We start from the raw sequence: 27,690 nt of genomic DNA on the forward strand, positions 1-27,690 counted from the left end.
TTTGAGACGGAGTTTCGCTCTTGTTACCCAGGCTGGAGTGCAATGGCGCGATCTCGGCTCACCGCAACCTCCGCCTCCTGGGTTCAGGCAATTCTCCTGCCTCAGCCTCCTGAGTAGCTGGGATTACAGGCACGCGCCACCATGCCCAGCTAATTTTTTGTAGTTTTTAGTAGAGACGGGGTTTCACCGTGTTGACCAGGATGGTCTCGATCTCTTGACCTCGTGATCCACCCGCCTCGGCCTCCCAAAGTGCTGGGATTACAGGCTTGAGCCACCGCGCCCGGCCTTGTTCAGTCAATTCTGAAGCTCATTTTCTAGTAGATTTCTCAGGAAGAAATTAGGACAGCTCTAGTCCCTGATTTTTTTGCATGTTTTAAGTTGGTGCTGTTTATACCTGAAGGTCACGTCAGCTAAACAAGAAATCCTTGGTTCATATTTTTAAATTATAAGAAATCTGTTACTTCGTTGTCATCCTGCATAAAATCTAATACTGATCTCATTTCTTTCCCATGGATTGACCTATTCATTTTTCCTGGACATCCAGATTTTTTCTATTCATTCCAGTAATTTTAGTTTAATATATGTCTCATTGCATTGTGGGTTACTTTTCCCAGTTATTACTTGGCTTTTGAGCTTTATTTTCCTGGCCTGTAAAATGAGAATAACTTTTTTTTTTTTTTTGCTTGTTCACAGAGTAGATACGAAGCCAAATAAGATATTGTAAGTGAAGTGCTTTAAATGTATTATTTTACTATCTTGTTATCCTTTAAAGTTTCTTGTTGTTAGCAACTTTGAAATTTAGACAGCCTGAGCAACATGATGAAACCTTATCTCGACAAAATACAAAAATTATCTGAGTGTGGTGGCTCATGCCTATAATCTCAGCACTTTGGGAGACCAAGGTGGATGGGTGGCTTGAGCCCCGTAGTTCAAGACTAGCCTGGGCAACATAGCAAGATCCCATCTCAAAAAAAAAATACAAAAAATTAGCTGGACGTGGTGGCACATGCCTGTGGTCCCAGCTCCTCCAGGCGCTGAGGTGGGAGGGTCCCTTGAGCCCAGGAAGCAGATGTTACTGTGAGCCTAGATGGTGCCACTGCCTTCCAGCCTGGGCGACAGAACAAGACCCTGTTTCCAAAAAAAAAAAAAAAAAAAAAAAGAGAGTACTTCATTTTATGAATGTATGGACTTGAGTTGATGTTCTGTTTGTGAGAAGTAGACAGTGGCTACCCAGCGAGTCTTCTGTGTCCTGATAGTAAGTAACCTTATCCTGATTCCATGTGGTAAGCAGCCTCTCTGCATCTACTCATGGGGGACTACTACTGGATTAAAGGAAGTGGTGCTTTCTGAAGTATCTCATCTAGAAAACTCCATTTATCACACTCTTCCCTGTCATGTTAGTTCCCCACTCAGAACTCTGGGTTTACATGATTTCGGTATATGTGCATAGAGAAACACTTAGAAAAATTACTCTATTTTCAGATAATGAGGATTGCTGAAAACCGAAGTCAGCCTGATCAACCAGTACATTTTCTTGAATTTATTGTACACAAGGCCCCACGTACGGGGCTGCTGGAAAATACCAAAGAGACATGACAGATGCCATTTCTGGCCATGGGGAGATAAAACACACAGCATATCAAAGATCACTTACAAAGCAGTCTGTGATAAATAAGTCCACACCAGCATAGCACAAACTAAAGACGTGAGTATATGATGCATTTTTACCTGAGGCTACCCTGGACTAGAGTTTCCATGCCTGGTCTTTGTTTTGGTAAAGCAATACTTTATACATGTAGGCTGGAAGTTATGGTGGGAAATTGGGTAATTGAATTAGCTGAATCCATTTTAGTGGTTTTACCTGGTTTGTATGCACATACAAGGGTTTAATTACTGTTTATGTAAACAGTGTCTTTATTTGAATATGTGATTTTAAAAATCATCCATGTTTCGCAAGTAAAGGTGGAACCTATTATAGAAGTTCTGCTGACACCTGTGAATCAAGATGATTTGGAAGCCCAAGGGTAGAAATGTAATACTGTTGATTATTCTGTGCATAACACATTTCTTATTAAGTTTTATACTTATTCAAACAGTTTACTAATTTTAGTTTATATCCACAACATATAAAACCTTGAGTCTGGAGTAGAGAATACCGAGATGAATAGAATAGTTTATAGTTAGTTATAGAAAACGATGTAGGATAGAAGAGTTTATAGTTAGATATGGAAAACTATATTGGATAGAAGACAGAACTGAATCAGACCTGTATCAGAGGTGCAGGAAAGTGCAGTAGGTATCGGAGCAGTTTGGGTCTCTATAAGGGAAGTTATCACTTTGGGCTGTTTTCATTGTCTGTAGGCCCTCCTTCAGGCTGATAGCAGGATACAAATATTTGTTCAATTGAGGATATGATAATTTATATTCTCAAAACCCAGATTGTCTTCTTGAGCACATACTCATTATGAAAAGAATTTTTTTTTTTCTATTTTTAGTAGAGACAGAGTTTCACCATGTTGGTCAGGCTCATCTCAAACTCCTGACCTTAAGCTTGGCCTCCCAAAGTGCTGGGACTACAGGTGGGAGCCACTGTGCCTAGCTCTGGAAATTGATCTTTTATCTTTGGTTCATAAATGTGAAATCAAAGTGCCACAACGAGTTTAGGCTCCCTCTGGACTTGGTTTAGCCTATTTCATTCTCACTCTACGTTTTTTTCCTTTTACTCAGATTTACTCCCTCCCTGCCAACCCCACTGTGAACATTTTATTTTAAGGCAAAATAAAATGTTTCAGAATTGGGGATGGTAACTTTAAGTTCTAGAGTTATTCAGAGTTTCCTTCTCTTGTGAATTTTTTTTTTTTAAACGGGAAACGGAGTCTCACTCTGTTGCACAGCTTGGAGTGCAGTAGTGTGATCTCGGCTCACTACAACCTCCGCCTCCCAGGTTCAAGCTATTTTCCCTGCCTCAGCCTCCCAAGTAGCTGTAATTACAGGGACACACTACCACGCCCAGCTAATTTTTGTATTTTTATACGAGACAGGGTTTCACCATTTTCACGAGGTTGGTCTCGAACTCCTGACCTCCAGTGATTTACCCACCTTGGCCTCCACAACTGCTGGGATTACAGGTGTGAGCCACTGCACCCATGCCTTTTGTGATTTGTGAATGTTAGGTTGTCATTCAAATAGCATCCCATACGTTTCCAGCACCACAGATTCAGCATGACCTTTTTTTCTTGAGATAGCGTCTCATTCTGTCACTCAGGCTTAAATGCAATGGTGTGATTATGGCTCACTGTAAGCTCAAACTTCTGGACTCAAGTGATCCTCCTGCCTCAGCCTCCTGAGTAGCTGGGACTACAGGTGTGTACCACCATATCAGCTTTTTTTTTTTTTTTTAAGTATACAGAGTCTCTTGGTGTTGTTCAGGCTGGTCTTGAACTACTGGCCCTTAGGAGTCCTTGTGCTTCAGCCACCGGAAGTGCTAGGATTACAGGCATAAGCCACCACTCCGGACCCTGGCATTTCCTTAGATAAGGTGTAACAGTAGTCATTTTATGTGGCCTCACTTGTAATTGCAAGTCACGAAGCTCTTGCTATTAATTTTCTGTGCTATTTTTCTACCATTAGTTTGGTGTCTAAGAAGAGAAAAAGGTATGAAGGTCATGAGACATTAAACAGGAATGGCAGGAAGAATACAGGAGAAATGCAGAATGTACCTCTGGATTCTCTTCAGATACAAGTGGTTTTCTGTTTTTTTTCTCCCTAACCATCACACATACCTAAGTTTTAGTTTTCAGTGTGGAAGCTATACGGTCACACATCACTTAATTATGGGAAAATGCATCATGTTATTTCATCATCATGAGAACATCATAGAGTGTACTTAGGCCAACCTAGATGGTAGAGCCTATTGCTGCTACGCTACAGATTTGTACAGCATGTTACTGTACTGAATACTGCAGGCAGTTGTAATGCAGTGGTAAGTATTCGTGTATTAAACGTATCTAAACATAGAAAGGGGACAGTACAAATACAGTATTGTGTTTTTATGGGACCACTGTTGTGTATGTGACCCATCGTTGAGCGAAATGTCGTTGTATAATGTGTGACTATGCCTTCAACATTTACTCCTGATGACAAAGGTAAAGATTTCTGAGTGTCCCCATAGAAAATGAAGGTGGTGATTCTGAGTCTGTCTCTTAAGACTTTATTGAGTTACATGTCGTGTATACATTGCATGCCAGGAAGTTCACCCACAGACAGTTTGTTGAGTTTTAAGAAACATTTATCATTGTGTACCTGTTAGCACAATCCAGTTTTAGCACATTTTCATCACCCAGAAAGTCTGTTGTGTCCATCTGTAGTAAACCCTCTTCCTTCCTCCTATACTCCAGCAATACTAGTCTGCTTTCTGCTTTATAGTTTACCTTTTCTAGAAATTTAATATAATTTGGGTTATATACCATTCAGTCTTTTGGATCTGATTCTTTCATTTATTGTAATGTTTGCGGTTCAGTGGTGATGCGTGTATCACTAGTTCCTTTTTATTTTAAAGTAATATTGCATTGTATAGATAGACTAAATTTTGTTGATCCACTTACTGGTTATTAGATGTTTGGAATTTTTTTTTTTTTTTTTTTTTTTGCAGCTTTTGGCTATTATGAATAATGCATCTATGAACATGGGTATAACTGTCTTTATGTAGACATATGTTTTCTTTTCTCTTGGGTGGATACTTAGGCCTTGAATGGCTTAGTTGTATGACAGGTATATGTTTAACTTTTTAAAAAGTTGCTAGGCTGTTTTCCAAGGTAGCTGTACCATTTACATTTCCATCAGCAGTGTTTCAGGTTTTTAGTTTCTCTGCTTCCTCGTTAGCGCCTGGTATTGTCAGATTTCTTTCTTTAGCCACTCTGGTGGGTGCTCAGACATGCTTTCTTATACGTAACGTTTTATTTCTTGAGAGTATTTGAAAGTGTTTAGATATCTTAATGCTGCTCTTGTCTTCCATTTTACAGACCAGAAGGTATTGGCTCAGTAAATGGGAAGTCTAAGTATCTCACTCGAGATTCTGAAATGAGTCACTGAGCCTAGAATCTTCATGCGTCAGTTGGAGTTGTAGCAACCTGCTTTTGTTCTCTCAACTCTTGTGACTCAGAATCCTCTCTGTCTTTGTAGCATTGTTAGGTGTGCCTTTCTTTTTATCCTTTCAAAATGATCTGTTCTTATCCTCTCTGGAATTGTGTCTGATGACATGCAGCTTGTTTTCCGCAGAAGTATGCTAGTGTTGTGGAGAGATCTTCTCTGCTTCTTGGCTGCAGCACACAGGTGGGTGGGCAGACCTGGCTTCTGAGGCTGGCTTCACAGTGACTGAGCAACCGCATATCATCCTCTGAAAGGACAGATACGTGCCTTGTCAGAGCCTTGTGGGTGTTAGTGAGGGGACTTCTCTAAGGCAGCTGGTACTCTCTCAAAACTTAATGCATCTTAAGGTAACTCTTCACAAAAGGCAGTGGAAGGCTGCCTACGTGATAGCATGTGGACAGTGATGCCATCCGTTTGTTTTTTTCTCCTCTGTGACGGAGAAACAGGAAACATTCCTAAATATATTTATAGACGTTAAAAAAAAATCAGGCTTGGTTTCTTCCTGTAACTGTTCTTTGGCCAGCAGCAAGTATAGCAACAGTACTTTTATGAGTTGGTATGTTTTATTCCTGTCTTTTGGCTTTATTCAAGAAAAGTAATTGTGTTTCTCAGAGCAACTGTATTGATTCGTTTGCCACTCTCTTTACTTTGTCCATTATAGTAGAATAAGTTGTCCTTGTTCCTTTTCCAGATTGGAAGCTCCCTAAGTGGTATTGAGGCTGTTGATGAGATTTGTATTCTAGCAAAGGTTCATTGTAGATAATCTATCATCATTTTTTTATACGCAATAAGTCCCCAATTTTGTTTCTTTTGTTCAAACAGTTTTGATTTGAAGTTCCTTTAAAGGCTGTTGGAGCTTTTGCAAATACCCAGCTAACGAAAGGCACTTAAGATTGGGCACATCCTGCATCATCATACTGCAGTTTTTTGTCTAAAGGAAGTTCCAGCTACCTGTTATCCTTTTGCTAAACAGAGTTGCAGTGTATTTCATGACAGAAGTGCACTCTAGTTTTCTGTGAAATGATTACTTACTCTGAAATGATTCTTGGTCATGTTGAGTTTCTAAATGTTAAAGAGAACATAGTGTTTTTGACCTGTGGAAATCTCATATTGGTACCATGGTGCTGCACAGACCATCAGAAAGATCTGAAAAGTTGAGGCAACTTGAGAAAATCACCACCAGCAAGAAGCTGTCTAAAATAATGGGAAGATTATAACCCAAGCACCTGGAGGAGTGTGCTAGTGAGTAGAATGTTATGAAAGCCCCTAGACGTCCCCCATGGATGTTTGTTCTGGTCCTAAGGAGAAGGAATAGGAAGAGGATTTCCGTGGAGGAACACCTGAAGTTTCAGTTGAACACTTCATTTGGGAAGCTGTCCAAGGCTAGAGTTGTGAGAGTTGGGAAAGGCCTCACAAGCTTCTCCAACTCAAGTCCTTGTTTTGCATATGAGAATGCAGAGGCCCTGAGAAGTTTTGATTCCCAGGCCTGCATCCTGGCCTGGAACTAGAGCCTGGATTTCCTGTCACTTCTGTTGCTTTTTCCAGCTGTCTGTCCAGGCAGCTCCCTAAGGGAGGCATGGAGGCAAAACCACATTGGGTTCCAGGTGAGGAGAGAAGTGTCCAGGTGGCCTTGATTGTATTGTGGGGCACAGATACTGAGGGAGACACAGATACTTTTGGGGTATCAAGATGATACCCCAAAAGGCTGTCTTTGGGGACTAGACACATCCAAAGGGAGGGATGCTTTCTGGCTTATTGAAGACCTTTCCATTTGGGCTAGGAGTAAACTGAGTCAGATTTTGAGAGCTCAGTCATTCCAAAGAGCAGGTAAGGATTCTGTAGTACCACAGCTGGTTCACTGCAAGGACTGATAAGAAATTGTGTTTTTCATATTACATTAGTGAATTTTCCAAGGCATAGATTATTTGACATTTTTGTGATGCCTGTTACCGACCAGGCAAATAAAAATATTATTTTAAAAAAAAAAAAGAAAGAAACATAGGACCGGGCATGATGGCTCATGTCTGTAGTGCCAGCACTTTGGGAGGCCAAGGCAGGTGGATTGCTTGAACTCAGGAGTTCAAGACCAACCTGGCAACACGGTGAAACCTGGTCTCTGCTAAAAATACAAAAATTAGTCTGGTGTGGTGGTGCATGCCTGTGGTCCCGGCTACTCAGGAGGCTGAGGTGGGAGGATTGCCTGAGCCTTGGAGGTAGAGGTTGCATTTGAGCCAAGGTTGCACCACTGCACTCCAGCCTGGGCAATAGAGTGAGACCTTGTCTCAAAAAAAAAAAAAGAAAAAAAAAAAAAAATGCCTGGGCAGATAAATTGACATTTTATTTTGAAATGCAGTAATGGCACTCTCACAAATGACCTTTTCACCAGTCTGTGCTGGTATTTGTAAATATATGTTAGTATTGTTTTCTAAAATGTGAAGCCCAATTTTCATGTTTATACATATTCATACCTTGATATATTGCAATTTTAGAGTTTCTTTCTTTCTTTTTTTTTTTTTTTTTTTTTTTAAATTTCTGCCTTCATTTCATTGTTTATCCAGTCATAATTTTAGAGTTTCTTTCTGCAATCTGTCTGACTTGGCCATTTGTTCATAGGCCAGATTAAACTACCCTCATTCTCTCAAACAATATTGAAAAAATTAATACTGAACTTGGATTGTGAAGGGTTCAGTGCCCCAGAACTCTCTGCTACTGGCAGGGCAGTGAGTAGGAATAATATGGCTTAGGGAAAAAGACATATTTTCTCTCTAACACAACTGGCAGATACTGAAGTGGGTAGGTGGCAAGAAAAGGCAAGTACTGAGCTGATTCAGACTTGCAGAAAGCTTCCTCTCCTCCCTCTAAGCAAAATGAAAGGCTCTGGGGAAAGGCACCAGATGATACTCCTGCCTTGAGGATCCTGGCAACCTTGAGTCTTTATTGAAGATTAGTTATGACTTGGTCAACAATAGCATTACCTAATCACAGAGCATCAGATTCAGATAATCATAAGACAAATTTAAATGATGCTGAAGTGTCTTCCAGCAGAGGATTAGTGATGTACCAGCATGCATGTGTAGCTTGTGTGGGTGTGTGTACATGCAAGCATGCACATGTGTGCACGCACAGACACAGAGTCTAATTCGCCTTTGGCCCTCCGAGCAAGGGGCAGGTTTGGGCTGGGGCCTGCTGTGTGACCACAGTTTCCCATCTTGGATTGAAGCTACAGTACTGTGTGCATCTGACTCTTGACTCACAGTCTGACCGACACCTTGGTTTCTGGAGAACTGCCCTGTTTGATGCAAGAGTCACTGTCATCAGGAGCCATCCCAGAGAGAGGCTCAGTGGGAAGTGTGAAAGTAGAGCAAGCAAACTGACTCTAGAACAGAAGGTGAAGAAGGACTGTTTCTGTTTAGGTTTGCTTAACCTCATACTCACTTTTTTGGGAACCCCTGATGGAGTTTAAGGTCATAGAAGAAATCAGACACTGCTGCAGTACTCTTGCCCTTGGGTTCAGATTTATCAGTGGGAGGGGAGGAGAGAGTAATCACAGTGATTGTTGTAGGTTTTGTCTTAGCTGTTTTTTTTTTTGTATCAAACTTGTTTTGAGAGTTACAGAGAAAGGAGGGGAGGTGTATTACAAACTTGTGTGGACTTAAGTGTTATTCCTTTTCTTCAGAATGATCTTCCAGGTGTCTAGAGGGTAAGTTACGTCATTTTCATGAATATTACGAATAAAAAAGAAAGTGCCTTTATGGTATTCTTAGTGGAGGTTTTTCCTGTGGAAAACTATTGGCAGCATATTTGGGAATACATCCTTTTTTTTTTAAAGACAATTCATTATTGTCTATCTTAACGTCATATTAGATAGAAATCACTTAAAAATAAAGCAGCTGTTTTAACAATAGCTAGGTAGAAATAGTTTATTTTTTGAGAGTGTTTTACTTTCCAAGAAGTTTTCTGATTTAGTTTAGTTTTTTATGTTTGTCTGTTGTGGATGGACACATTTCCCCCCTTTTTCAGAACATGTGTGGTTTCCATTAACTTATTTTTTCATAGAACTTTGGTCTTGGCTGTAGCTGATACTGTGAGTCACCTGCACTATTAGGGCTAGGCTAAATTGAGCTCTTAATCCCTGCTACAGTCTGTAATGACATGGGTTTATGGTCAGACAAACTGATCGAAATCCCACCTTCAACCCTCACCGGCTTTTTCATGCTGGACCGATTCACTTGTCTAAGTCTCAGTTTCCTCATCTGCAAAACAGACTTCATGGGAAAACGTCTCACACAGAGCTGCCCCTGGATCATGGCTTACAGACAGTAGTTCTTAACGTTCCTGAGGATGGGCTTTTCCAGCACTGTTTGCATACTTAAAGAAGTTTGTTATATGTGGTGTATGATGGGAACAGAAGACGCCCCTGAGAGCTGATAGGGTAGACCAGGAAGTGTAGCTGCAGAAAGAGTGGCTGTGAGGGCACACGTTTGGAACATCGGTGTGGCGAGTGTGGGCCTAGGATTAAGATTGGGGAAGCGGCCCAGTCACTTCTCCCATGGGTCCCAGCCACAAGTACAGAGGGCACCTATCTCCCAGGCTGACCCAGGAAGCTGCCCCATGGGGCCACTCTGCCCCAGTCAAATACTGCCTCAGGTTCTGTTGGAAGTTTCCAGTTGGCTCCTCCAAAGGGAGTTTCAGTTGAAGTCACTGGAGCTGTTTTATAGATTTTGGTTGCGGTCTTTGTGAGCTCAATTTACAAAAAGTCTGGTTATCCACTAAAAAATGCTTGTTGGTGTCCTGAGCACCTGAAGAATTCCAGAAAGCTTTCAACAAGTATTGAAATCTCTCCTGACCCCCTCCTCCCAGCAACTACAGAGGTCTGAGTTTACAGTAACTATTATGCTTGTGTGGAATTAGCTCTAGGTAGTTAATAAGTTTCCCTGAGCGCTTACTAACAGGAACCCACTTAGTCAGTGAAGAAATGGGTCCAGTGTTGGTCTCAGCTATGAGTAATGGGTTATGCATGATTTAAAAAGGCTTCTCAGAAAGACCTTGCTTATGTAGTCAAGGATCAATATTTTTGAAAAGAAGTTTTTATAGGTAAGCCATAACATTACTTGATAATCAGACATCATTTCCAAGTAGTTAAAAGGGTCATTGGACAAAGCCCAGTGGACCATCACCGGCTTCCTAATTGCTAAGGATTGAAACTCCATATGCCCTGTAAATTATGAGCATGCTTGAATTTTTTATGGAGAAAGAAATTATGTTTTTATGTCAGATAGTTTTCATGTCAGATGTTAGATTGGCCAGCCAGCTCTATCACCCAGGCAGGTTGCCACTTTTCCCCACCTGATCCCTGCTTTTCCCTATGAAGTTTATTTTAAGTAGAGAGTCGGGAATGAGAGAGAACATGGGATGGGAATGAATCGTGAGAAAAATGCCACCAGTCCTTTCTCTTAGTTCATGTCCTTGTTGCAATATCCTTTACAGAGAGCAGCAGTTCAGCGGCAAGCTTGCAAGCAGCCACTGGCAGCACTGCCTCCACGAGGCCTCTGGAACATTCTCCTTGTTTTCTCCCAGGCTGTGCTGTTCTTCCCCATCAGACTTGAGAGTGACGAGGGATCTCCTAAGCCTAGGGAAATGCCACTGGCCATTGGCCACAGCCATTTCTAGACACGGTGTTTGTGTGACGCCTGTGTGAGTACTGACTGCCCAAGAGATGGCAGTAGTTTTGTACTCTGGGCCTGAGCATGTGGCCCCATGTTCCATGAGGCCTTCGTCTGGTTTGTTTGCCAGAGTGTCTCTGAGAGGAGGGGGAATGTTGGTATGGAGAATAATTTTATTGCTTTCTTCTCAAAATAAAGGAAATACTCAAGGGGATGGTGGGAGGGGATAAACATAGTGTTTCCGATTTCCTGCTTGCTCTACTCTTCCATAGCATTTCACTTTTCATAAGGTTAGATTTTCACCCTGTCGACTTAAGCTGAAGATAATTCCAACTATTTCTATCAGATTGGCCTGCTTATCATTTTATATACTTGTTATTATTTTGCTTTCCTACTCAAAACTTTTTTCCCCCCTTAGTCCAATGAACTGTTTTTATTGGCTTCATATTATTTGTTATTGATGCATAATAGATATACATAGTTTTAGGGTACATGTGATAATTTAATATAATCATATAATTTATAAAAATCAAATCATTGTATTTGGGATCTCCATCAACTTAAATATGTGTCTTTTGTTCATGCTGGAACCATTCGCAAAAGCTTTTCTACAGGGAGTATAAGATGGCCTATAATGCTCGCCTGCTGCACCTGGCACATGTGTGGTGGTCTTGTGCCTGGGGCAGACTCGGTGTCCTGGCTTTGGATGGCCAGAAATTCTGGCTTGTCCTTGCTCTTCCTTCTCCCATGACCCATTTTCCCAGCAGAGGCCAGTACGTATGTTGGTGTCCCCCTACTTCTTCCAGCCTTCTGTTAACAAATACTATCAGCTCACAACCACTGCCCATTGCTACTTCCTTGTCCACAGCAACAGTGCTGGATATGGCTCAGTGCCTTGTCAGACAGACATGGATTGTTGAGTCTGCAAAGCAGAGCTGGTATGTTAGCTGCTACAGCTGACCCCACTGAGTAAAGCAGTGAGTTTAGTAGGGACTTGGCAAAAATTAATTCATCAGGAGTTGGGAGGAAAGGTGCAAGAAAGGTCGTCTTAGGTTACTGGGCTGCCTGCTTACCACATTGGTATTTTCATTTTGTATGATTATTAAATTGATAGTGATTTTAACAAATCTAACTTTGAAGTTTGGGCGGTAAGTGACTTGTGTTAATTTTAGGTTACATGAGCTAAAGGTAAGAATTTCTGTAGTGTCATTTCCTGATTGTTAGAGTGCCCATTATCGTGCTTGGCCTAGGTGTCTTGCTTGGGTTTGCTCATTCCAAAAGTTCTGTGTTCCTAGGGCAGTGGTGATAATCGTTGCTGGACTCTGCCAGTTCCCAGGCCCCAGCACTGCCCCCACCGGCAGCAAGCAGTAATAAGTAAGCTCCGCGTGGTTAAGCCTAATAGGGCTATGACCCAGTTTGAACTCCATAATGAGGAAAGAGCAGATTTATTTGCTCCCCTGCATGCCTCCCTCCCCTGTGTTCCTTTATTATCTTTAAGAGGAAATTGAATAGCAAAATTCTGCATTCTCGTAATGCTAATGGACTGATGTCATCTTTTCCACTCTGAAGTCAAGAAAGTAAGAGCAAAACCTGAACATAGATTTAACACTTCATACCTACCCAGGTCTTTAGCACAGGTTCTTTTTGTGTGTATATATGTTTTTAACAACTTTAAGTCGTAATTTACATATCAAACGGTTCTCTGATTTTAAGTTAATTAGCTAAGTTGTGCAACCATCACCACAATCTAGTTTTAAAGCACTTCCATCATCCCAGAGAAACCCCTGGCGTTCATTAGTAATCACTGCCTATTTCCCCCCACACCCCCACCGCTGTCCCTAGGCAATAGTAGTCTACTTCTTGTTTCTATAGATTTCCCCTTTTTCTGGACATTTCATATCAGTGGAATCATACAATACATGGTCTTACATGTTTGTTTTCTTTCACTTAGCATAATGTTTCGAGGTTCATGCATGTCGCAGTATGTATCGGTGTGTTCCCTTTATTCCTGGACAGTATTTCATTTTATGGTTACACCACATTTTATCTGTCTGTTCACCAGTTGATGCGCAATTGGGTTGTTTTCAGTTGAGGACTGTCATGAATAATGCTGCAGTAAGAACAGATGAGTTGTTAAATGAACATGTGCTTTCAGCTCTCTTTGGTAGGTGACCTAGGAGGCATATAAATTGAGTAAATTTATGTGAGCAGGTGAGTAAGTGGATTGATTTAAGAAGCCTAGATTGTTTTCCAAAATGGCTGCACCTCATTAACTTCCCACCAGTGATGAACAAGGGTCCCAGTTTCTCCATGTCTTTGCCATGGGGTATATTTAAGGAATATAACCTTAACCGTTGACTTATTTTATATTCTTAGGTACAAAAGAAAGCTAGGAACTATTCACAGTTTTTCAAGCATTGTTAACACATGTTTATTAAAACTGCAGGCCGGGAGTGCTGGCTCACACTTGTAATCCCAGTACTTTGGGAGGCTGAGGCGGGTGGATTGTTTGAGCCTAGGAGTTTGAGACCAGCCTGGGCAGCATGGTGAAACTCCATCTCTACAAAAAATACAAAAATTAGCTGGGGATGGTGGCATGCTCCCATAGTCGCAGTTACTTGGAAGGCTGAGGTGGGAGGATAACTTGAGCCTGGAGTTCAAGGCTGCAGTGAGCTATGACCACACCACTACACTCCAGTGTGGATGACAGAGCCAGAGCAAGACACTGTCTCAAAAAATAATAAAGTAAAAGAAAATAATAAAATAAATAAGCTTGTAGTCTTCAATGCCTATCCTCCCTAGTCTCTAGGTTCTACCACCAGTCATGCATGCAACAGTTAACTACATTCCATTTAATTATGTTCTTTCTTATGGACTTGATATAAAGTATGGAGTTGGTGGCTCACACTTGTAATCCCAGTACTTTGGGAGGCTGAGGTGGGTGTATTGTTTGAGCCTAGGAGTTCGAAATTAAGTCTTACTTTGAGAAATGATTTTTTTGGTATTCTGAATTCTTTTTTTAGTTGTGTTACTCAAACCAATGTTTGTCAGTTTGTATTTCTGATTATATACATTGTTTTCATATAGAAAAGACACATGGGCCTGTAGAGCCATGTTTTGTGGTGCTTTAAATAATTAAATAGTGACGTTTTTAGCTGTTAGAATTGGGTAGCTTTTAAGGATTCTTTATTAAAAATGCAACTAGCAGTATTTGTATGAATCAGGCTATCTCCAAAAGCCTTGCAAAAGTTGTGCAGGAAGACTTTATCACATTATTTAAGATAGCAGGGATTACTACATTTTCAAGTCCAAATGACTAAAGCTTCTCATTATTTTTGCTTATTCTAGAATTTGCAGGTATGTTTAATTTTGACATTGAGCAAAACAGGTGAACCTGTTTTTCTAAATAAGTCATATTGCTAGTCTCGACACAGCATTCTGGTGAAATAACCCTCTTATTGTTGGTGAAGTTCATGACTACTCTTTGGGTCTCAGCAGAATCATAAGCCTCAGAATACTCATTGCAGGCCTGTTTATCTTTTGAATTTGTGCTGTCCAAATATTCTAAAGTGGGGCATGCGGTCTTTCAAGAGGAAAAGATTAGAGGCATTCCAGTTCACACCTGGCACCCAAGTGCCCAGTGCCAGAAGTTCATGAGAGGAAAATAGTGGCAGAGATGACTTTCTTAGGGTCTGATATCTGAATAAACAACCTCAACTGGACACAGTTTACACAAATTATTTTGGCCTCCAGAGGCACTTTGTCGTGTGGTGGCAGTTTGTTATAAAGGAACAGTTCTCATAGGGCAGAATCACCCTCGTGGGAGTGATGTGGGTGGCACAGTGATCAGGGTGCTTTGGCCATTAGTGGGTGGAGTCCAGGCACACTGTGCGTGTGATGCACAGTGCATTCCAGCAGAGTGGAGAATTACGCCACTGCCCACACAGTCTTCGGGTGCCAGCTGGAGAGCTGTACAGGTGAAAAACTGGTGTCTAATATTTGGACTTAGAACCTCTTTCATGTGCACAGTTCTAATATTGACTCAGGTTTCTGGGAATGATTCTGCCAGGTAAATCTGGGAAGATTGTGTTTTGTTGAATTTCTCCAAGAATTGCTTGCTGTTTCAGAAACACTCATCTGCAGTGGGAATTTATTTGTGGTGTTTGAGTGACCACCTGTCACAGCCTCTTCAGTTTGCAATAACAGCTGTGTATTTGTGGAGATTCTCCAGGCAGCCCATTGCTTCACCGTTGTATTTAATAGGATACTCAGGCATCAGCTTGTAAATACTGACATCCATATTAATGCATTATAACTTGCTTTTCCTTTAATTCTCCTTTCTATTATAGATAGGACATCGTATTAGAATTTCCCTGCCCAATTGTGTATATTATTTGTGTTAGGTTATCCAAGAATTCTGTGAGAGCCATTGTCCCCAGATGTCCACAGGGTTTTGGTCCACATTACGGAGATTCTAGCCTAGTGTGTCTAGAAGGCCACGCCAGCTGGCGAGGGATGCAGGTAGGGCAGAGCTTCCAGGTAGCTGTGTGGGTAGGTGCTGCATGGCGTTGAGCTGTCCTCATTTGCTGAAAACTAATTCTCTCAGAGGCTTGCCTGGGATCATTGAGGTCCTCTGTACTTGCTGCCATTACCAACATGAAATCTCCTGTCACCATCCACTGTCTCAGTGGGAAACTGGGAGTGCCAAAAGACCAGCCACACATTTCTGAGAAGAAATGAGGGTGAGAGGCAATCAGGCTGGCAGGCCTCAGGCAGACATTATCAGATTCCTTATGGGCACTACTGTGTAGATGCAAAAATTAAATCATTTTACCAGTCTGAATCTTCCTGGCTTTTGTCCTTTTATCTGTGTGTGTTACTGACGAGGAGCAATGCCCTGTAAACTGGTGTGGCCCCTTCCAAAGCCTGTGTTTTCTCAGCAGGGTAAAGTAACTTGAGACCCTCAAGTGTAAGTGCCATTCCTTTTTGTGTATTGCATGTCACCCTCCTGGGCTCTCATACAGGCCATCCATTCAGTGCCATGCTGGTCACTCCTTCACCCCTGAAATTTGAGAGATGCCGTGTTTTACCATCTCCTGTTTCAGCACTGATTGGAGTTTGTAGGTTTCCTAATATTTGTTGTCCTTCTTTCATTTGTTATTGATATTTTCGGCACTTCAGTGTTTTGTAAGCACCTTCTCCAGCAGCTCATCAGGGACGTGGTAAGGATTTGAAAAGGAGAGTTACTCAAGGGAAGGAGGTTGAAATTTGTTTTAATTTATACTAACCAAGTGTGCTGTTAATATGAAACTTTGAGTTTCCACTATAAATCTTTGCTTACACCTTTAAGAATCCCTTGGTAAAATCCAGGTGCCAGTCTGGCCTCTGTTTCATTGTGCTGGTCCTGGGAGATGGGTGGCATTGCTGATAGCGTGCCTGGCACTCGTAAGTGGAGAGGCTCCCTGGGAGTCCGGTTCGTGTTGCTCAAGTTGTAGAAATCTGGATTTGAGTGCGGAGTTGACCGTTGCAGCTGTGGTATGTTTCTGGTCTCTGCATAAAGTAACTAAACTTTGTTTTCTGGTGGGTTACCTTTCCTGTAGTTTTATTTCCGTTCAGCATATTTAGTTTCTTGTTTTAAACCAACTCAAGACAAGAAATTTAACTTTTTTCCCCCTTGTTATCAATGTGATACTGTCTGTTAAAGAAAATTCTGAAAATATGGGAAGATATAAAGAAGAAACTTCAAAATTACCAGTAATCCAGTCACCCAGCAAGCTACTTACTCTCAATATTTTGATGTTTATCTTTTAGGGAAAATAATTATTGAATAAGAATGGGAGTGGTTTTTTTTTTTGTTTTTTTTTTTGTTTTTTTTTTTTTTTGAGACGGAGTTTCGCTCTTGTTACCCAGGCTGGAGTGCAATGGCGCGATCTCGGCTCACCGCAGCCTCCGCCTCCTGGGTTCAGGCAATTCTCCTGCCTCAGCCTCCTGAGTAGCTGGGATTACAGGCACGTGCCACCATGCCCAGCTGATTTTTTGTGTTTTTAGTAGAGATGGGGTTTCACCATGTTGACCAGGATTGTCTCGATCTCTTGACCTTGTGATCCACCCGCCTCGGCCTCCCAAAGTGCTGGGATTACAGGCGTAAGCCACCGCGCCCGGCCCGGGAATGTGTTTTATATTTGTGACTTTGTGACTTCAAAGGTGGTTTCAGGCAGGCTACTTTTAAAAAAATTAATTGAATTCAGTTATTTTGAAATTCTGTGTTTTTGGAAAGGTCTGTTACGTACATTTCATAAAAAGTAACTTGATTGACTATGAATACTGGAATTCAGCATTTAACTGCAGCCGTAGTACTGGGAACGTGTATACCTTAACTCATGCTGTTTGATCACCATCTCCCGTGTGCTGGAGTAAGCAGCTCTAAGTTCAGAGCAGTGTCTGAGCCTCACGAATGGGTTGTGTAGGATTGTCAGAGAAAGGTTTGTGCATTCTTCCTTTACCTTTGGCTTTCTGCATGTGACCAGTGATGTAAAAACTGGCAGCAGCCATCCTGCGTCTCTTCTTTCTCTCTGAACATGAATCACACTGGCATCCATTTCAAGGTCTGAGGGGACACTGCCAACTCCCCATCATGACTTGTATGTTTAGTTTGCAGGCACAATATGGAAATTATGGAAGATGAGCTTCAGGGTTCAGCAGTTAACTGTGGGGCAATTTCTGCTCTACTTTACAGGTTACGCTGAAATGGATATTCTCAATTTATTTCTAAGAAATATGCAGTTATACAGCTGTCTCCTGTTTTCTGGCTTTTATTAAAATGCAAATAGTCCTCGCTTCAAAGTAGCATAGTCAAATCCTGAAAGAAATATAACTGATACCCTGTCTCCTCTCTATTTCCGCTACATTGTCTGGCCTAGCTGGCTTTTCTGACTCTTCTTAGCTAGGCTTGATCCCAGGCTAGTGGAAAGTGTGGTGTTCACAGTGTGCAGTTGTACCTTGGGTGTGCAGTCACATGCACCCCCACATGACGTGAGCTCTGGTGGCGTTAGCAGCACAAAGTGTTAAATACGAATAATGTGTGAGGGAAGAGTGTTAATTGTTTTGGCACTTAATAGATTTCTCTGCATTTACCAGTATGTAGTAAAGTGAAGTCAATGCATCCGTCTGCCTTTGTTCTTCACATATCTACTGTATTAGTTTAAAAAGAATGTCATGAAAGTGAAGTGGTCTCTCTTCTGTCTTAAACATCCAATCACAGAACGTGTTCTGAGGGGGCATTCTTCACAAGTACCCAGAATGCCAGAACATGACGTCATCTAGGTCTTCATTTTAATGTGATTAGAAGCTAAGTCCCTCAGCATTTTTTAATAGAAACTGATACCTGATTGAAACATCCCCATCTATCAAAGCACAAGAGGTCAAAAGGGAGCTGTTGGATTTTACTCCACACGTTACCGATAAATTGCTAAAGCTCAACTGTGCACCTTAAATCCTGTTCAGGCCCAACTCTCCGGGCAGGGGGGGAATTAAAATATAAGCTCCCTAAGCGGCTGCTGGGTCATGTCATTTCATGCTCCCTTTTGGATATGTATCCCAGTTCAAACAAGTGAACACTGTTTGCTCCTCTCATCTTTTGACTTGTCCCAGATATCTGGAGGATTATCCTGTTTATGGACCATGTGCCACAACTGAGGGGCTTTGATGTTCCAGAGCCCCCGCCTCTTCTTTTGATTACATGTGTTTCTGCTAAAGACAGCTTTTTCCAGTGCTTACAGGGGCATGAATAAGTTGATCAGTGTCCTGTAGCTTTTTGTACTTTGTGGTTTCTCTCATCCTGTTGCATTAACCGTAACATAGAAAGGAGCATGATCAGAAGGTACATGTCTCAGGAAAGCAAACTAACCCAGGGGCCTTGAAACCCTCCAGCAGGACTCTGAGTGGGCCTGGAAACATACTATGTCATGTGTCTGAGAAAACCCCCACTGCACCTGGCCAGCGGAGGCCAGCTGCTTCTGGCCCTTCCTTTTCAGGTTGCCCCCAACCTGGATTGGTAGGTAGACCTTCTGGTCTGCGTGCTGTAGCCAGCCAGGTGTTCACAGATGCAGGGGAGCTGCTCTGGGCCAAACAGACTGTCAGACCTCGATGGCCCATCAGAAAGCCTGTCAACCCCCCAGGGAAATGAAGCGGATACTGCAGCACTGGTTTTCAAGGGAGCCTTTCAGATATGTTATCTGTTAAGTAAATTCTGCCATTCAAAGGTGTTACTGAAATAAAAGCTAGAGGGTGAAATCTGGAAATGTTCTCTGTCTTGTGGTGAACCAGTGAAAGATGGTGATGTTCACTACTAGAGGGTCCCTCACGTTGTGTGTCCATTGGACCAGTCAGAGAATGTTTCTCCTGAGGAGCTGAAGCTCTCCCAGGCTACTCTTTGCTCTAGGCACAAGACCCCACTTTGGCATATTTCACCTGCAACAGAGTCTGTTTTATAGCTAGTGAATAATAGGTGTTACTTAGGAATAAATAAGTGGCGCCCAAATCAGTAGGTAAATACATGACTAATGAGGGGAGGGTGGTTTGTAGTTGTTCCCACCCACTGCTGTGCTTTTGTTTATGACAAAACAGCCTCATCAGTGATGTTACAGGATGTGCAGCCCTGAGAGAGCCCCGGAGGTCTTTTCTGACCAGGGCTGTGTGCATGGGCACGTGCATATGTAGGTGTGTGTAATGGGGAGAAGGATTTTTCCAATACTGTGCCAAGTGCTAGAACACTAGAGTTCATTTTAGAATGGCTGTTTTTGGGATAACCATGTATTGTCCAGGGAGATTGCAGTTGGAAACTGTGCAGTTGGCGGCACACCTGACATGGTTGGGGGAAGGTGCAGCTTCAGCCAGCATGGCCAGCTAAGAATAGCTCTTCTGCTGTGTGCTGTTAATCTCAGAGACGGTTCCTTAGCACTAGTCCATGGAGTCCAGAGTTGGCCAAACAGATGTAAGCCTGCTGTGTCCTCATTTCACCTCTTCTTTTGTTGTATGCCGTTTTCTTCTGTACCTTTGTTTCTCTTTCTGGTGCTAATGTCTCCTCCACCTGTTCATTCAGGTGCCTTGTGCCCTCTGTGTGCCTGGCATGTTTCTTCATTCTCCTCTCTTTCCTCCTAAAACCCTATTTGGTGATTCCTTCCTTTCAGCAAAATGTACTCATTGGGTTTCCCTCTCCTCCCTCCCTGTTGTGTTTCTCTACTGTTCTTTGATAGGTGATATAAGCCAGTAGAATTGATAGGCTCATGTGTAATGTGGTTCTATCTCAGTCAGTGTAAGTCTTCATGTTTAGAAAGGTTCACTGAAGGTACAGTTCCTTAACTGAAATTTTCTTCTTCCTAAAAATGAAATAGTAAGTTAATTATATGACACTATAATTAATAATAAATTTATTCTACTTAGTATGCTTTTCATCAAAAAGGCCACATGGGGAATTTTTGACATTTAAAAAAATCTCTGAATTCAGTCTTTGGCAAGGTTCAGCAAATCGAAATATGGTATTTTATATTTACTTTCTTCTGTAACATGACAGACCCAAGAGTAGAGCATGAAATCCATGAGGATTCTCCATACAGAAGTAGGAGAAATCACACTGTACATTCAGAAGCTAAGTACCCCAAATCCCATTTGTCAGCAGTTAAATTTGGGGATGCTGTGAAAAGAAATTTATCATACCGAATTATATTATTTGATTAACCCAGTGGCGATTTAAAAATCTTATATATATTGTTCTCTGTCCTTGCTTTGCTGTCAGCTGTTAGTTCTATGAGACCACTGACAATGAGAAAATTGCTTTCTAAATGACATACTGAAGACACATTTCCACCTTTTCTTTTATTAGAAGTTTGGTTCTCAGTCCTGACATTGATGTTGCTTTATTCCACGGCACCTATTTGAAAACAAGGGAGTTTTCAATTATATCTGAAACATAATATTTTTATTTCTTGCTTGAAGCCAAGATGTAGGTAGTGATTGCTTCCACTTTATTTTTATTGTACTTTTGTGGAGTAACTTGGACAGGTGTCTTCATAAAGGAGATCCTTGACAAGGGAAAATGACCCAGACACCCAGTAAGACGTATTTTCCCCCATTTTCTCCTTCCTTGCAATATAGGTGGATTTGATAGAATAGTATCAGGAGATACCAAAGAATCTACCAGATTGGTAATTGCTAATTGAGTGTCTATACAGGCCATTTAGATGGGAAGATTTGAGACTTTGCTCGTTATAATTTGAGAATTATAAATGGGACAGAACGGCATGAGGGCTGAGGTTGAAACAATTTGAAAGGTGAGATAATCTTGAAACTCTACTTGCATATTAATAATTTTTCCCTTGAATCACATACAGTGGCCTGCAAGCCCTCATTTTGGCTCATCAGTTTTTATATGCGTTGAAGGTACTTGTTTGGAAGATGTAGATACACTTGTGCTTTTAATGGGGAAAGGTTGGAACTAGTTTGCTCTCAATTCTGATCAACTGACAGTCTCTGACTCAACATGAGGCACACTGAGATAAAGCAGATCTGGTTTGATGATACAGATCTCTCAGAAGAGGAGCTTGAGAAGCGGGCCTTGCTGGGATTTCCTATAATTGCCGCACTGCATTGATTGATAGGGTTCTGGTTTTGTTATGAACCTGGGAGAGAAGTGGGAAGACATCCAGTACATCCAGCATTTCATTTAATATGTGAAAGAAAACCATTTCTACCTTGCTGACATACCAGTTTTCTCCTGAACTTGGACATGAACTGTTGGCTTGTTGGGAAAGTCTGTTCCTGTGATGTACCTCGTAGGAGCAGTCAGCAGCCAGACCTAACAGTTTGACTTAATGAAGTTCAGGCCCAGTTGGGACATCTTGAAAGATCTACATAAAGGTATCTAAGGTGGGTAGGAAATCTCTAAGGAATGTCCCTTGTATTAGTGATTTGCTGTTTTTTAAAATAAATCCCTTTCACACAAGCTTCAGATACTATTTTTGAAAGCAATTGCTGCATGGCCTTACTTTCTTGTCAGTAAAAGCAGGCACCTGTTCCCCATCATTCACTCAGTTCTAACAGACTTGCCTCCTACCACATGCTTTCAGATGCTTTACCCAGAAAATAGATCTGAGGGTGGCGATTGTAGACCCCAGGAGAGGTTTCCATGATGGTGATCACACTGAGTTTCTTGAATAGAAAGGATTATGAAAATATCTGTGTTTTGAATCTCCCTGGATTTTTGCTGTGTAGTGATTAAGATGAGTTTAAGAATTTTTGTCCTTTTTAAAGTTTCCTTCATGAGGATGTGCATATGATCTCATGTGATCCCATTTTACTTAAAGCCTAAGCTTGAGGACAGTTGGAATCTTCCACTGACCTTTCCTGCTTTCTTAAGATTTTACCACTGATTTCTCAGGATATTTTAAAACATTTCATATTTGAAAGCATGAAAATAAAATGTTTTATTTCTTTTAAGTTATAACTCATGAAGATGGAATTTATTTGATAGGTCTTATTTGCTTTAAATCTTTGTCTTTGGGGAAAAAAAATTCTAACTTTTAAACAAATTCCTAACAGTAATTGCCCTTTAAATGACAAAAATCATAGTTGGGGGTGGGAGTAAGAGAAAATCTTCCATCTCTTTTAAAGGTTTCCCTACTTTTTAATTATCTTCAAATATCTGCCATAAAATATGTATTTACTTGCTCTTCACAAACAAGAGCAGCATTTCATTCCTTTCAGTGAATGTCAGAATAGTTGAGGCATTTTTTTTTTTTTTTTTTGTCTTCCTCCTCCCCCACTCCTCCTATTCTCCTTGCTGCTGCTTTTTTTTTTTTTTTTGTTTTGTTTTGTTTTGTTTTGTTTTGTTTTGTTTTGTTTTGTTTCAGAGGTGGCCAGGCATGGTGCAGCTTAGAGGTGGAGGGAGAGCTACTGCCTGGGCACCTGGGCTTAAAGTCGCACTGAGGGGACTGTGGGTTTTTGGAGCCCTTTGATATTGTCAGTCTTCCAGCCTGGCCACAAGCTTGCCTTAGCAATCCGTGGCCCCTGTGCCATCTTTTGACGATGTATTGTCATGGGATGGATGCTCACTGCGATGTGGCAGATCATGCATTCCAATGTGCTACCTGCAGAAAGTGGTAACGTCTCTGTGTACTTTTTATTCAGAACATAAGTTGCTAGTTAGTTGAACACCACAGATGTATAAGCTGTCTTTGGCCTAAGATTGGGCATGAAAATTGTAGCAAACCCAAAGAGGCTTTCACATTTTTTTCTAAAAAGACCTCACAGCAGTGTAATTGATTTTGTTTTACAGTTGTTTTATGAAGTTTCAAGAAAATATATTTTTTTATCCCTTTTCACCTTTATTTTGATTTTTGAAGAGGGAGTGGTTTTCCTTTATCAATCCCTAATCATTTTGTTTTAGTAATTCTTTCTGAAGTCATTCTTTATTTCAACCAGAAAACTGATTAGTATTCATTGATAGAAAATGATAGGCTGTACAGTTACATGAAAAATGTTTTTCTCCTTGGCACCTAAAAATTGTTGCCAAAAGTATTACCACATTCAGTTAAAGAGAGAGGGTAGGATTTTATTGTCTGAGATTATGGTATACAAGCACCAAAGCTCGATGAATTCAGGTATTTTCTAGGAAGTTTAACTTGTATTTTTCCTGATAAGGTATTCTCATTTCTTTTCCACTCCTAATTTTGTGGCGTAAAATAAAACATAATCTTTGTTCTGGACACAGTTTCTTATGGCTAAAGGACTTAGGAAAGAGCATTTCAGTGGTAGAAATGGTCCGGTTAGCGAAACTGAAAAGAAAAGCCCTGGAGCACTGTTTGTTCCTCTTCAGCTGCTCTCTGCGGCCTTCAGCTGCTCCTGGGGAAGGGTCATGCATATTCCTAAAGAATTGCGCCAAAAGTAAGTAGAAGGGGCTTCTTTAAGTAATACACCTGTCAGCACAAGCTAATACATTCCTAAGGGTTTATTTGGCTTCACTTCCTGATGTGCAGTCATCTTGAGCAGCATTCTGCCTTGAGACCCTGAGTGTGATACCATGGTGGGGAAGGTTGGCATCTCAGGCTTGTATGAGATGGTGTGGAGCTCCTTAGATGAAAGGTGCTTAGTGTGGGAAATACAGTAATGTGAGAAACCCTCCATCTAGTTGTCTGTCCATCGATGCTCCATGCAGGCAAGTTCTTGGCCACTTAGGCCTGTATCTCCCACACCAAAAGTTATATATACTGTACTGATGCAGGAGAAGAACCTAAGTTTTCGGAGGGAGGGGGGAATCAAGCAAGATGGAAAAAAACTCCTTCTTTCCAGTTATACCCAAAGTGATGATATAACTAAACCAAACTCCCTGGAAAACTAGATACCATCAAACTTGAATGACAGGGTAGATAGGAATGAACCCAGCCCAGACTGTAGGTGAGGGAACGTGCTATTTTCCAGCAGCTGCAATTTAGCATGCATTAGGTTGTAAATTCTGCACTTTGGTTTCTAGGCAACTTGCACACATTTTAAATCTGAATATAAACACATACCCCCCAAAACTGAATGAAACAATAAAAAGCCTAATGACATAAACCATGTTTGCCACAAGTCTCAGTAACGATAGCAAACAAATCCAGGCCGCTACCTGACTAAGCAGAGATTCTGGTGGTTAGACTTAGGAAATGAAGACGAAGCAGCTATAAATAACTCCTTTTGCCGCACAGTGACTAATGTCTCTACAACGCAAGCACATCAGGTGTGCTCTGCGTCCAACGTCCCCAGCAAGAGAAGGCATCTCCTCAAGGGAACAGGTTTTGTTGTGAAGGGAGATTTCATTTCTTTTCCTGTTCTTTTAATTAGTCTTACATTAAGATTCTTAGAAGTTGTACATCTTACTGCCAGCAGCAAGCTCAGTAAGTCCAGGTTACTTCTAGGTGTACAGATCTGATTCAAGGAGTGCTCATCAGTGCCTCCATTGCCACCAGCAGGGAGGTGATAGTAGTAGTTCTAGGGTGTGGCTTAATATCTCTACTGGAAATTGGGACTTGTGGATCACTTCAGTGAGTTCACAGATGAGGCAGGTTTAATAGGATTGCCAGTAAATTTGGCAGTCAGAATGATCCTGTTAGACCAAGCACCGTTTAGATTCATGTGCAGAAGTGGCTGGCTCTGGGTTTGAAAGAGGGTTATTGTGGACCTTTCTGATGGACAGAGGCAAACGGAACACATGTGGGCATGTGTTCAATGCCTTTAAATATTGACTAGCTTAATGGTGGAGTTAACATGGGATCAGCCCGTGCTGTTGGAATCTGCATCTTGAGCAAGATTTATCAATTGAGAATGATGGTCCAAAGAAAAGTGATATTGTGGGCATGAGCAAAATAAGAACTATGGGAAAAGTTTTTTAAAACTGAAATTGTTGGCTGGGTGTGGTGGCTCATGCCTGTAATCCCAGCACTTTGGGAGGCTGAGGCAGTCAAATCCCTTGAGCCCAGCAGCTTGAATTAAGCCTGGGCAACATGGTGAAATCACATCTCTACAAAAAAAATAGTAAAATATTAGCCAAGTGTGATGGTGCACACTTGTAGTCCCAGCAACTTGGGAGGCTGAGGTGAGCGCATCACTTGAGCTCCAGGAGGTCCAGGCTACAGCAAGCTGTGCTCACGACACTGTGCTCCAGCTTGGGTGACAGAGCGAAACCCTGTCTCAAGAAAACAAAAATAAAACTAGATCATAGTTTTAAGCAATTCCTGTCCTATAATTAATATAGGATATATTTAACATAAGTAATAATTCTCTCAAAAGCTTTAAGCAGGCTATATAAAGAGAAACTTATGAGCTTGCTAATTTGTTTATCCCTACGATGGACACGTTTCTTCATTCACTTTTGATGTTAATTTTAAGAAATCTTTAAAATAGCCACTGGCATTATTTACTGTTAAGAGCAATGATTTGTGATGGCAGACTAAGATTGCTGACTTTTTTTTTATTCAGAGTTTGTAAAAACACGTTTCAGGATGTTAAATTTTTGTAGTTAATTGCATGATTCATGTATTTCCTTTTCCCATAGAACTAAAGCATGTTAAAGATGCTATTTCAATTTAATTCTGGGAACATAATAAAAATAGCATTCAGGCATTGAAGAGGAGCTCCGAGGCACAGGCCTCATCAACCCTGCTTTAATACCTGAGCAGCAAGAGGTTATAGGTGGCTTCTCCTCCCTCCCAGGGTACTTCAGTAGGCAGAGGAGAGAGGAGGCACACAGTCAGGGGACTCAGAGGCCAGAGCCACACCAGGGGGCTCTGCTGCCCCAGCCCCTTCTCACAGGCTTGTCTATTGACAGGGAACAGTTGCACATACAAAATGAGTTTTGCTTTCCCATCCTTTGTAAAATGTAGTGCCTAGCCTCTTTATTCTGCATTTTATTACTCCCATTTAGAATCATATTGCTACCAGGAATGATTTCTTGAGGACTGGAGTGGAAAAAAGGCTGTGTACCACAGTGTGTGATCCTGCTAATAAAGTGGATGATCAGACACAAAGCCGAGTTCAGCTTCCCACCTTAGGGCCACCACAGAGCCACATGGTAACCCCCTTTTTCTGAAGGAAGGGCGTTGAGGCCCAGGCCAAGTACATTTTCCCCTGGCCTGCCTCCCCTGACCCTGGGATTTCAGCTCTTCCTCAGAAGTTGTCTCTGTCTGCATTGAAAGAGGGGAGCAGGGACCTTTCTCCCTCCCTTCCTCCATGTCTTTTCTGACCAGGTGCTCCCAGGACACCTATTGCTGATGGGCACAGGCATTCCCAGTTCCCTCCTGGCCCAAGCTCCCGGAGATGAGACCACACACAACAGAGCTACACCCAGCTGTCCTCTCTCTTGCAAAGTGCAGGATTAGAATTTTGGGTTATCGTAGCTCCTCCCATGTTTTTGCAGCTCCAGTGACAGCAATGCCAAATGATACCTAAAGATAAAAACACTGATCCAAATGCAGAGAGCTGAAAACATTCCTTTTCTGACAGAAGACACAGTAGGTAAACAGTCTCACTTCCTTCCTCAAAGATTATACCTGGAACGATATGTCTGGTTAATTGATTCCCTTTAGAAAACATAACAGTGTGAACTTGAGAAAATATCACAAGGAGGCAGTTCCATGACAGAGTTAAGTCTCCACACTCCAAGAAAAAAACAAGTAATGGCTGTTGATATTGTGGATATATGGATTGCAATAAATAACAGGATCTAAGCTTTTACCAGTTCTTTTCACTGCTTAGACATTTTGTCAGGCTTCTGAAACCAAAAGGCTCTTTGCCATTTAGGAACTTAGCCAGTTTTAATGTATGTGAGTGAAACATTTGGCGGCAAAGAAAGACTCCTTTGTAGCAAGAGTGACTTGTGCTTTAATCAGTGTAGGAAATGGCCTTATGAGAAGATGGATTTGTGCAATAAATAAATAAATAAATAAAAACTATTCAGAAATAAGATTTAAAAAAAATAATCTTTGCAGTAGTGTGAAATTGTGATATTGCCAGATTGAGATTGTGTACTGTATACTCAGAGCGCTTGGGGGGGTGTGTGTGTGTGTTTGTGTTTGGGGAGAGGAGAGGCACTAAAAAAAGTACAATAAGCTAGTCTGTGATCTCACCATGTGTGTTGAATTGAACACAACTCTTCTGTACTTAATGAAGATTTTAGCCTTTAGGGGTAAATAAAACATCACTAAACAGGGATGGCTTGAATATTTCTTACCGGCTGTAATAATTAAAGCCATGAAAAAGGTGGTGGGGTTATGTTACTCATTAACTGGAATCGCTCTTAGATTTGATCAAGACGCGGTGGCCCCTGGCGCTTTGTTTCATGTTTGTCCTT

At 41.4% G+C, this 27,690-nt stretch overlaps 1 protein-coding gene across 14 annotated transcripts in view; it reads left to right on the plus strand.

Annotated features, from left to right (window-relative positions):
• AOPEP (aminopeptidase O (putative)) overlaps positions 1 to 27,690 on the plus strand; it is a 377,149-nt gene that overhangs the window by 303,824 nt on the left and 45,635 nt on the right. Inside the window, exon 14 of one of the 14 annotated variants that reach the window (XR_004264994.1) lies at positions 26,758 to 26,855. The exons of 12 other annotated variants lie outside the window; for them this stretch is intronic. Coding sequence is in view for 1 of the 2 variants with exons in the window: in XM_032266400.1 (XP_032122291.1) it covers positions 5,971 to 5,976 (6 nt within the window). In the remaining variant the exon portion in view is untranslated. Of the gene's footprint in view, positions 1 to 5,970; positions 7,125 to 26,757; positions 26,856 to 27,690 lie in introns of those variants that run through there. One more of the 14 variants, XM_032266400.1, reaches the window with a different exon arrangement.

This window comes from Sapajus apella, unplaced genomic scaffold (genome assembly GCF_009761245.1).
Source record: "Sapajus apella isolate SASKATOON/1434 unplaced genomic scaffold, GSC_monkey_1.0 scaffold158, whole genome shotgun sequence".
Taxonomy (NCBI): Eukaryota; Metazoa; Chordata; class Mammalia; order Primates; family Cebidae; genus Sapajus; species Sapajus apella.